Genomic DNA, 12,115 nt, shown 5'->3' with positions numbered 1-12,115 from the left:
TTTTATAAATGTACTTGGAAAAATCCACTAAAAATCTTTGAAAATGTTCCACTGTTTTGAAAATCCTGGATATTTTTTAGGAAAACAATTTTTGAGATATAAAAAATTAAATAATGTCAAATGTAAAATAATATAATTCTAAAAATACATGGACATTTTTATAATGAACATGCATAGCCATTTATTTTACATTTAATTTATTTTATTTTTTTTTCAGTTCTAATGAAAAAAAATCTTATGTATTTTTAATGCAGGAAATGTATTTTTTAAAATTAAAAATATGTTTAACATCATACCATGAACATTACATTAATTAAGACATTATCCATTTTATTGTTAACATAATTTAAAGGCCATCCTAAAATAAAGAAACCATCTCATCTATTTTACAGTCTTTTGTTTTGTATTCAGGAAGTTATTCACACATGGTCTGTCCTATACACCAACAGGGTCCAAACTGCACACAGCCCCTGCTGCTCTCTCTCTCTAACACACATAAGAGCACACACACAAAAGAAAACAAACCTGTTTGTCTGCTTTGAGCTACCCGGAAACTGATCATAGAAAGAGAGAGAGAGAAAGAGGTGAATGTCTTCAGTTCCTGTCCTCAATGTAAGAGTGTCTCAAATTTAGGACCCTGAGCTACAGTACAATCACACCACATGGATGAGAGCGATAATGGCTGAGCGAGAGCACTGGATATCTTCATGACTGGAGTGACAGAGTAGCTGGAGGATGGTGATTCTCAGAGCACAACAGCAATATCTCAAGGATTTGTAACATTTTCTTTGTCTAGTTTTAAAGTTTGCAACTTTGTAATGGAGACATGGCAAAAGGACATGTAAACTTCAAAGGACATCTGGAGCCAAAGTTTCTGAAAGGTTTACACCTGTCTTTTGGATAAGTGAGATTTTTTTGTTGCTTGTGAAGAATGTATTAGAGGATCACTTCTTCTGACCCATGGAGCTTAATGTGATCAGCATGAGATGTTTAACTGGATTATGGCTGTGGTAAGATGACTATTCACTTTGAAATCATCACCTTTACAGCAGCTTTTGAGCCGCTCTTATCTCATAATACCATAATCAGTGATAAAAAGTCAAAGAGTTACCGGGGAAGTGGTTTTCAGATTCATCATGTTACCTAAAAATATCATTTCTCAGAATAATGGAGACTCACATTGACCACTTGTTCTCGTTTCCTTTTTTTTTTTTGTTGCTAAAATGACATTAATCGCAGACTTGACACTGATTATCAGTTGTTGCATGCATTAAAACACACTTCTAAATTGACTTCACCTTAATTTTGTGAAGGAAGTGAGTTATTTCAACACTATCTCAGAGGACTGTTGATGCAGACACACATAGGATCATTAATATAAGTTGACTAGTGCTCCACGTGTGGTTCATCTATGATGGCAATGGCTAGACGTCCAGGACCTGCGGGCCGAAGTCAAATTCCTGACCCTTCTGAAACCCCATCTCAGCCCCCAACCAGCTCTGACCGCAAACTTCTGGAGAAAGTGCTCAAGAGACTGGACAAACTGCATAAACTGAGCATTGATCCCAGGCTGGCCCTCAAAAACAGTCCTCCGTACCTCCCTGAGCTGCTGTCGGAGACGGCCATCCACCTGACAGAGGTCTGGGCTCCTTACAGGGGGTCTGCCATGGCTGTGCCACGATGGGATGAAGGAGATTACATGAGGATCCATATTAGACACTTACTGGACAAGACAGACAGAGCTGTCCTGCTGTTCAAGGAAGGCAAGGAGAAGATGTTTGAAGAGACATCAAACTACAGGTAAGACACTATATAGCAATTAAGAACACAAGGAATTCTTCACAGTGGAAAAGGTTTGTTAGATTTTTCAAACCCATGAAATAAATGCTTCAGTCAATATGAACTGTTTTTGCTTTGGAGAACCAGAAGTGGTTCTTCTGGGGTGTTGCTGTGAAATCCCGCTATTGAAAGCTTTATTTTAAAGAGTGAACTGTTCACATTATTTTGTGTTCTTCAGGTGTTCACATTTGAACAACATTTAGGACATGAGTTTCCGTATTTTGAAAGTTTTCGTATTTTGTGATTCTCAAGTGTTTTCCATTTATTTGCAGCTGTGAATTTGATTATGGGACCTCGATCTCTGCTCTGTCGACTTTTTGAAAATTCAACCCTACAGGTTACCAAAGTGACTTTTATTGACATTTTAGTCATTTGAAATACTAAAATGTATGAGAAATAATATAGAGAAATAAGTGTGTAAAATAACAAAAAATGGTACTATAATGTAAAAATGTAAGGTTTTTGTAGCATAATATACTGTACAACACCAACCAGACAATATATCACTTTAAACTATTAAAAATGTTAATAAAAGACAGATTTTTAAAGTTAAAAGTTGTTGGAAGAAATATCAAGTCCCATAATGCAATTCAAAATCATAAATGGGGGAAAAATATAATCACAAAATACCAAAAACTGCTGATTTGAAGATGCTTTTAAAAGTTAGGAATGTAGCTATGTTAAAGATCAAATCATCAACACATTTTTGTTGAGCGGAAAAAGCTAAAATTATTTTTTACCGTGATAAAACAATGTAATTTAGAGTAAAAGAAATATCGTCAAAAGTAAATGCTATTTCCAGATTAAAATTTTGAATATTTTTAAATTTCATTTAAAATATTAATTTGAGATTCATTGTTATTTTTCATTTTTATGCTTTGGCACTCAAGACGGCATTTTTATCATAAAATATGACAAAACTTTGTATATGACGACTTATTCTGTTATATAATTTAATCTTTCACAAAAAAGTTGAGCCAGGCTTTCATATTTAAGAATCATTTATAAAAACAATAAATTACTGGTGTGCATCTGTTATGAAGCGGACAGGAGACAGAGGTAAGGAAACGTTAGGGTGTTTATTAAATGACAACAAGGAGCACATGAAGGATAGCCAGGAGGATCAGGAATGATGTTGGGGTCTTTTCCTCCGTGGCTGGGTAACAGGAATACACGAGGATGGACAGCACACACCAGATACAGCTGACAGAGGATGACACAGACTTGGAAGGACTGGAAGACAGGACGATTCGGGAGGACCAGGAAGACTAGGAGGAATACAAAGAGAACAGGTAAGTAAATCGTTTGTTTTAGCTGAGGATGACTACGCTGAGTGGTCGCTCAGTTGTCCGCTTTCGTCGAGACGAGCCCGGACAATGAGCGACTGGAGTGCTGTGCTTTTATCTGGTGCTCGTGAATGTGATGCAGCTGTGTGCTCATTAGAAGTCAGGTGATGGTGATCTTCGTGAGTGGGGGTCGTGAGAGCCTGACCAATCCATGACAGTACCCCCCTCCCCAGGGCCCGCTCCTGAGGGCCGACACCTCCGACGCCGTGGTGGTCTCCCTCTGCCTCTAGGCGCTGGGAACTCAGGGTGGCTCTCATGAAACTCCACCATGAGACTAGGATCGAGAATATCAGCTCTGGGAACCCATGTCCTTTCTTCGGGGCCGTACCCTTCCCAGTCCACCAGGTACTCCAACTGGCCACCACGACGTCGGGAACGCAAGATCTCCTTCACTGCGTAGACGGCTCCTTCTTCTAGGAGCAGTGGAGGAGGGGGTTCCTCTTCGTGGTCAGGCTCTGTGGAGGGAAGAACAGGATCGTGATAGGGTTTCAGGAGTGATACGTGGAATGTAGGGTGAATACGGTAGTGAGAGGGTAATTGTAGTTTGTAGGTGACGGGGTTAACCTGTTCCACGATGGTGAAGGGACCAACAAATCGGGGACTTAACTTGCGAGAGGGCAGTCGCATGCGTATGTCCCGGGTGGATAGCCACACCTTTTGTCCGGGTGTGTATCTGGGTTCTTCAGACCTTCTCCTATCGGCGGTTACCTTGCTTCGACGGACTGCCCTCTGCAGATGTTGATGAGCCTCGTCCCAGACTCTCTCGCTCTCCCGGAACCAGTGCTCCACTGCGGGGACATCAGATGGTTCGCCATCCCAGGGAAAGAGCGGTGGTTGGAAGCCCAGGACGCACTGGAATGGCGTGAGTCCGGTGGAGGGTTGCCGCAGTGAATTTTGGGCATATTCTGCCCAGCCCAAATACTGGCTCCAGGAGTTCTGGTGACCACTGCAGAAGGTCCTCAGGAACCGTCCCACCTCCTGAATCTTCCTCTCTGTCTGCCCGTTGGTTTGGGGATGATATCCAGAAGAGAGGCTGACGGCCACACCTAGGAGCTTGAAGAAGGCTTTCCATAGACGTGAGATGAACTGTGGACCTCTGTCCGACACAATATCTTCTGGAATACCAAATGACCTGAAGACTTGATTAAAGATATTGTCGGCAGTTTCAAAGGCTGTGGGAAGACCTTTCAGAGGGATTAGTTTGACAAACTTTGAGAATCTATCTACTATGACTAGAATACAGGTATTACCTTCTGACGAAGGGAGGTCAGTGATAAAGTCCACTCCTAGGTGTGACCAGGGACGGTTCGGAATCGGCAAGGGATGGAGCTTTCCAGCGGGTAGATGACGTGGGCTCTTGGATTGGGCACAGTCCTTACAGCCCTGAACATATTGCCTCACATCCCTTGCCATGTTTGGCCACCAGAATCGTTGGGATACTAGCGAGAGAGTATTGTTGATCCCTGGATGTCCAGTGCCTAGCGAGGTATGTAAGGAGTGGATCAGATCTACCCGGTGTTCAGGTGGTATGAACTGCCGATGAGGAGGGCATCCCGGCGGAGCAGGGGCTTCCGGAGTGGCAACGACTGGAGGAGCGTTCCAGGTGATCGGACAAATGGAGATGTGTTCGGGAAGAATCTTCGTTGGGAGTTCTTCATGATCGTGATGCTCGTGTAAACGAGAGAGAGCGTCTGCTCTTAGATTCTTGGGTCCTGGACGATAGGAAATGGAGAAATCAAAACGTGAGAAGAAAAGTGACCATCTGGCTTGACGTGGACATAGTCTCTTGGCCTCTTTGATGTATTGGAGGTTTTTGTGATCTGTGATCACCTGGAACGGATGTTTGGCTCCCTCCAACCAGTGACGCCACTCCTCCAAGGCTAGCTTGATTGCTAGAAGCTCCCTGTCTCCTATGCTGTAATTCTGCTCCGCCGGGCTCAACTTCCGAGAGAAATAGGCACAGGGATGCAGTCGGGGCGGTGTATCATGATGTTGAGATAATACTGCCCCGACGCCGGTGGTGGATGCGTCCACTTCCACCACGAAAGGAAGATTTGGGTCAGGATGAGTCAGGAGTGGGGCCCTTGTGAACTCCTTCTTAAGAAGGCGGAAGGCTGCGGCTGCTTCTTTGGTCCACTCCAGTCCTTTGGGTTTACCCTTGAGGAGATTAGTGAGAGGTGATGTAATCCTGCTGTAGTCCTTGATAAACCGTCTATAAAAGTTAGCAAACCCAAGAAACCTCTGGAGCTCCTTAATGGAAGTGGGTTCTGACCAGGATAGAACAGCCTCAATTTTCTTCCCATCCATACGTATACCGGTTTGGTCAATGATGTATCCCAAGAAATGAATCGACTTCTGGTGGAATGAGCATTTCTCCGCTTTGAGGTAGAGGTGATGTTCTCTCAATGTGTGTAGGACCTCCGCAACGTGTTGGCGATGTTCGGCCTCACTCCGGGAGTAAATGAGGATGTCATCTATGTACACTATTACACAGTGGTGAAGAAACTCCCGGAGGACTTCATGAATGAAGTTTTGGAATACGGAGGGGGCGTTGACCAGACCGTAAGGCATGACCTCATATTCATAGTGGCCAGTAGGGGTCACGAATGCTGTCTTCCATTGGTCCCCCTCACGTATTCTTATCAGATTATACGCGCTGCGGAGGTCCAATTTAGTGAAGACTTTAGCTTCTCGGAGCTGTTCCAAAGCGGCTGGTACCAGAGGAAGGGGATATCGGTATTTTACTGTACCGTTATTTAGGACCCTGTAGTCGATGCATGGACGCAGCCCTCCGTCCTTCTTGGCCACAAAGAAGAAGCTTGAGGCGGCTGGTGATTTTGAGTGACGTATGTACCCCTGACTCAGAGCCTCCCTTATGTAATCTTCCATTGCCTGATTCTCTGGAAGCGAGAGCGGGTAGATCCTACCTCTTGGCAACTGGGCATCTGGAACTAGGTCGATCGCGCAGTCCCATGGCCGATGCGGCGGTAGCTGGGAAGCTCTCTTGGGGCAGAAGACATCATGAAAGGAGCTGTACTCCTTAGGAATGTGGATAGACTGCTTCTCAGGAGGGCTCTCGACCGATGTTGCAAACAAAGAAATGGGGTTCCGACCTTGAAGAGGGAGATTTGGAAAACAGGCAGGTGTACATCCAGATCCCCATTTCTTTATCTCTCCTGTGCCCCAAGAGATGATGGGATCGTGCTTCACCAGCCACGGGCGCCCTAGAATGATGTCCATATTTGCACCCTCCAGAACCAGAAATTGAATCCTCTCTTGATGTAACAACCCCACTTGAAGAAGGATGTCTTCGCATTGTCGATGGATACGGGTCGAAGATCGAGTGCACTGGGTTATCGGTTGTATCTGGTATATATGCGAGGACGCCTCAGTACGGAGGTGGAGTTGACGACAGAGGGATTGGGAGATGAAGTTCCCTGCTGACCCGGAGTCGATGAGGGCTGTGACAAGGAGAGAAATAGAGGCAGTAGTTATTTGTACGGTGGTAGTAAGTGGTTTACATTGTTCAATATTCGTACTGAATACACTCACTGAAGTCCGAATGGGACGAAGGGGACACTCCATACGGGTGTGTCCACTGACACCGCAGTATAGACACAGACCCCGGGTCAGCCTCCTCTGTCGTTCCGCTGATGTCAGTCTTCCAGACTCTATTATCATGGGTTCTGGTTCTGGAGAGGCTGTTGACTCAGGCGATTGGAGGAGTGCAGACGAGGGGGTGATGGTGTCCTGTTGATAGGAACGGAGACGATCGGAACATCGGAGAGAATGTTGGATGAATCTCTCCAGACCCATTGTATCATCTAATGTGGCCAGTTGGATTCGGAGAGTGGGTTCCAAGCCGAGCCGGTACGTGGTCAACAACGATCTCTCATTCCATCCACTTGCAGCTGCTAGAGTGCGAAACCGGAGAGCATATTCCTGTGTAGATAGAGTACCTTGCTTTAGATGATACAGCTGCTCTCCAGCGGCTACTTCCCCATCAGAACGTCCAAACACCTCTTTGAAATACTCCGTGAAGGTAGTGATGGAATTCATGACCGGCCCGGCTTGGTTCCAGATCGTCTCAGCCCATTTAAGTGCAGGTCCAGAGAGTAGAGATACGATGTAGGCGATCTTCGACTTATCTGTGGGATATAGAGAAGGTTGCATTTCGAATATGAGGGAACATTGTAACAGAAAACCATTGCACTCCCCCGCTCCGCCTGAGTAGGGCGCTGGTCGGGCCATGGGACTGGAAGGAAGGGCCGAAGAAGAAACTGTGGAGGCGGAAGTGCTCGGTGCTGGTGGTGCGTGGGAAAGTGGAGCTGGTGGCTGTAGAATCCGCTTCAACTGGTCCACCAGCTCTTGAAGGTGATCGGGGGTGCTCATGTTGTCGTCGTTATGGGTCCGGGCTTCTGTTATGAAGCGGACAGGAGACAGAGGTAAGGAAACGTTAGGGTGTTTATTAAATGACAACAAGGAGCACATGAAGGATAGCCAGGAGGATCAGGAATGATGTTGGGGTCTTTTCCTCCGTGGCTGGGTAACAGGAATACACGAGGATGGACAGCACACACCAGATACAGCTGACAGAGGATGACACAGACTTGGAAGGACTGGAAGACAGGACGATTCGGGAGGACCAGGAAGACTAGGAGGAATACAAAGAGAACAGGTAAGTAAATCGTTTGTTTTAGCTGAGGATGACTACGCTGAGTGGTCGCTCAGTTGTCCGCTTTCGTCGAGACGAGCCCGGACAATGAGCGACTGGAGTGCTGTGCTTTTATCTGGTGCTCGTGAATGTGATGCAGCTGTGTGCTCATTAGAAGTCAGGTGATGGTGATCTTCGTGAGTGGGGGTCGTGAGAGCCTGACCAATCCATGACAGCATCTTGACACAAATCAATGCCACTGATGTATTTTAAGATGGATCACTGCAAGCTATTTTTAGTTAAGACACGTCAAACGAAATTAGTACAGGTCAGAATATGTATGTTATGGCATTTTTGCCTAAATATATCTGTTACACTAAATAACGATGGCACATTATTCCACCAATATTTTAACATTTTGTTTTCACGGAAGTTAGTTGAAATATTAAACGAGGAACTTTACCAGCATACATTTTTTAAGTCACACCAATCAATAAAATGTTCTACTATTTTTTTTACAGTCTGGAATAAACATAAATGTTAATTTGATTCTGAGTTTATAGTCACACAATGTAAGAAGACATAAAACAAAAAAAAAATCTAAACTCTAAACGAGTTTTAATCTGTTAAAATGACCCCATCAGTAATGTTTGCATTCTTTGAATTGCATGCTATCTCTACCCATAAACAAAATCACAATGTTTTGCAAGAATATCCCTGAAAAGAATGTAAATATGAGTGTCTACATGTCCACACGCATTCAAAGAGAGCATTATGATAATCAGTTTATCGAGGGAAGAAGCCAAGTTCCTAGTATACCTCACTAACTGAAACTGGCTGCAACAAAATGGATTATTTTCAATCTTTAGAGAGTTGTTCCTGTTTAGACTTTGTTGAGAGGCTTGACCAAGTTTCTGGTCTGCTGTGACTACTAATGACCAGTGTGTTTAATGCTGCATTATCATGGAAATGGAGGAAAGTTCCCTCCAGCAGTGAAAGCCAGCAGTTTAATGTTATGTTTCAGCAGAGCGATGTTCGATCTGTTTATTTCATCATCACAAAACACAAATTTATTTATTTATTTATTTGTTAATAATATATGGCATATACATATGAGATATATTCCTCAAATACATATACAGTAAAAATCCCTGAAAACCAATTAGACATTTGGCAATATTTAATAATGGAATAAATTAAGATGATGAACATTCATGATATTGCTATTGTGGACTTTATTATAATACTGTTTAAAGGCACAGTATGTCCTTTTATTCCAATAAAGGGCTCATATTCACAATAAATAAAGGTTATGGCCCTGTCCCAGATAGCATACAAATGTAGGCCACTTTAGGCAGTTATGCAGCACTAGTGGTATTCCTTCGGCCCAGACAAAAGAAATGTTAGCCTGAAGTGGCCCACCTGTGCAATGGCAAGCTCTGGCTATTGTGGCTGTAAGTCTAATGTGGCCCAGAGAAAATATGGCAAATGTGGCCCAGTTATTTTAAAACATATGTGGGCCACTTTTGGCAAATATTTGGCACAGTTAGCTCTGGCTAATGTGGCTGTAAGCCTAAAGCGGCCCAGATAAGATATGACAAATGTGGCCCAGTTATCTTAAAACATTTGTGGACCACATGGACTAAAGTCACCATCATGGAGAAAAGTGTTTGCTTTAGTTGGGCTTATAGCCCTGAACCTCTTAATATAAGTTTTCCTTTGGGCTGCTGTAACTTTTAAGAACTTTGATGGAAAAGTTTATTCATTACAGCAAACAAGCCAAGTAAAAAAAACAAAAACAATAAAATTAAGTGTGGCACAACCTGTTAGGAAATAATATAATTCACTGATGTTAACCAATGTTTTATTCCTTATTAGAAGTATCGTCATTACATGCTTGCACATGCCACAGCATTATGAAGGTTTATGAGCAAATAATTACTGTGGTTCAACTTCTGCTCACAGACACATTAGTAATTAGCGTATGAACCTCAACAACGGTGACAATTAATAAAATGAACAAAACTCACAAACATCACAAACAGGAAACTAAAAGTGACAAAATCAACAACGTCAACATGAACAGCAGAATCAAAAGCAAATAATTAAAACTGTAGCATCAATAAGTTATATATACTGCAATGCATGCTGGGATTTTTGTACTTTGCCACACCCAACAAGTGTAAGGTGTAGTCCAGATCTGGGCCAGAATAAAAGCAAATTGTGGCCCAGATTAGGGTCAGTTCTGGTTCGTTTGGTTGAATTCTGGCTGATATGTGCTATTGCTTTGGCTTATTTGTGGCCCTGATCTGGCAAAACAGGAGAGGACCGCCCAAGTGCCATCATTCCATGCGGTATGTGGGCCAGATGTAAGTGTCTAGTGTGGGCCGGATTTAAGCCACATGAATTTTGCTAGCTGGGGTCCATACGAACACGGGTATTTTCAAAAACTCACATTTTTTCTATGCGGTTTCGAGGTTTGTGCACATGAAAGCGCAGTGTCAGGTGACTAAAACTAAAACTTTCTGAAAACTTCTGAAGATTCAAAACCTTTGGATGCTATAACTGGAGTTTTCGCCTCATGACGTCAGCTTGCGTGCTGTTTTCTTATTTCTGATTGGCCAAGACGGCTGAGTTCACATCAAACGTGACAAACGAGGCAAAATTCCACACAAATATAAATAATAATAATAATAATATTAATTCCTTAAATGTATATAGCGCTTTTCTGGACACTCAGAACACTTTACACATTTGCGGTTAGGGGGTGGGGGGTTGCAGCATCCACCTAGATGATGCGACGGCAGCCATATTGCGCCAGATCAAACACCAGCTGATTGGTGGAGAGGAGACAGAGTGATGAAGCCAATTATGATATGGGGATCATAATGGGGGCCATGATGGGCAGAGGCCAGTGGGCAAGTTTGGTCAGGATGCCAGGGTTAAACCCCTACTCTTTTTCGAAGGACATCCTGGCATTTTTAATGACCACAGAGAGTCAGGACTTTAACGTCTCAACTGAAAGACGGTCCCCATCACTATACTGGTGCGACCATGTGAGAGTTGCAGAGAGCTAGCTTTTAGCATTTGTGGCAAATGCATTGCATAATTCACGCCGTTAATCCGCGGGCCGGTAATCTGCCTCTGTTCTCATGTTTCCTTTGATCTGAATGAAATTTACTTGTGCAAATACTTAATTTCCCATTTGGTGTGACCCTAGCATGAAAGTGCCACTGTTGTCGCCTGTTGGTTCAGCATGTCCTTAACATTCATCACAGTGCGCTTTTGTATTTTCATGTGGATGGAGATTTTTTTTTAAACGAAAGTGGGGAGAACACAGTTTATAAAAATACCCATGTATGTGTGAACATGGCCTGAGTTGACTGAGTGTGGTATCATGAGAGTCGTCTTCATTATATCCTGACACAGAAATCGTGTTCATGAATGAGCTACAGTATTTAAAACTTATGATCGTACTGTAGTAAGAAGCACTAAGGCAGGACACACCAAGCTGACGGGCTACCATTGGTCAGTGTCACACTGCCATTGAGCATCTGTCAGGCTAGTTGGTGTTTTTGTGTTCCACACGTTGCCTCTCGTCGGGTTATCGTCCAAGAGAGATGACCTGTTTCAGCACGTTGAATTGTTCAGCAACAAATCAGAGCCAATGTAAAAAAACTGAAGGGACACAACCATACAAGCGATTCAAGAAAACACAAAGAAGCTTCTTGTAATTTCGCTGCATTTCTCAAATATTTGTAAAATATATGCAAACAATATGGATTAGATAATCAGAACACCCCCAGTGGTGGGTAATAAGTACTGTGAAAATGGTGCTAAATGCTGCTTTGTTTATGGTTAGTATGTGTGCTTAAAATGTTCTGGTTTCCCTTTGTGTAATGTGAAAATAGATTTCTGGCTCACACGTGAGGACAGAAACATCTTCTCACGCAGACACAGAACATATGCTCTCGTTTTGTTGGCTTTTGTCTGTTTGTTGTGTTCACGTGTCATTTTGGTCCAGATGGAATCAGATGCGGTCGATGTGAGCTGATAACACGATTCGTTTTTGTTGCCACTAGTTCTTTGCCATTGACTTGGTGTGTCCTGGCAAAAGCCGTCAAAGCGATTTTAGACCACTGAAGCAGTTACTGATGAGAGGCAAGCGTGACATGGCACAAACGTAGCATAGGCAAAAAGGCAATAAGCATGGCTTTTATACAGTATCATATTAAGCACATTTTAGGGTTCTGTTATAATGCTGCTCTGTGCAGTC

At 43.3% G+C, this 12,115-nt stretch overlaps 1 protein-coding gene across 1 annotated transcript in view; it reads left to right on the top strand.

Annotated features, from left to right (window-relative positions):
- The first annotated feature begins 547 nt into the window (after positions 1 to 547).
- Positions 548 to 12,115, top strand: part of cblc (Cbl proto-oncogene C, E3 ubiquitin protein ligase) — a 35,390-nt gene continuing 23,822 nt past the window's right edge. Inside the window, exons 1-2 of the mRNA XM_056475349.1 lie at positions 548 to 1,010; positions 1,314 to 1,800. Coding sequence (XP_056331324.1) covers positions 1,412 to 1,800 — 389 coding nt within the window. The 5' untranslated portion in view covers positions 548 to 1,010; positions 1,314 to 1,411. The remainder of the gene's footprint in view (positions 1,011 to 1,313; positions 1,801 to 12,115) is intronic.

The sequence above is a fragment of the Danio aesculapii genome, chromosome 16 (genome assembly GCF_903798145.1).
Source record: "Danio aesculapii chromosome 16, fDanAes4.1, whole genome shotgun sequence".
Taxonomy (NCBI): domain Eukaryota; kingdom Metazoa; phylum Chordata; class Actinopteri; order Cypriniformes; family Danionidae; genus Danio; species Danio aesculapii.
This window is presented reverse-complemented; position numbering and strand designations above follow the sequence as displayed.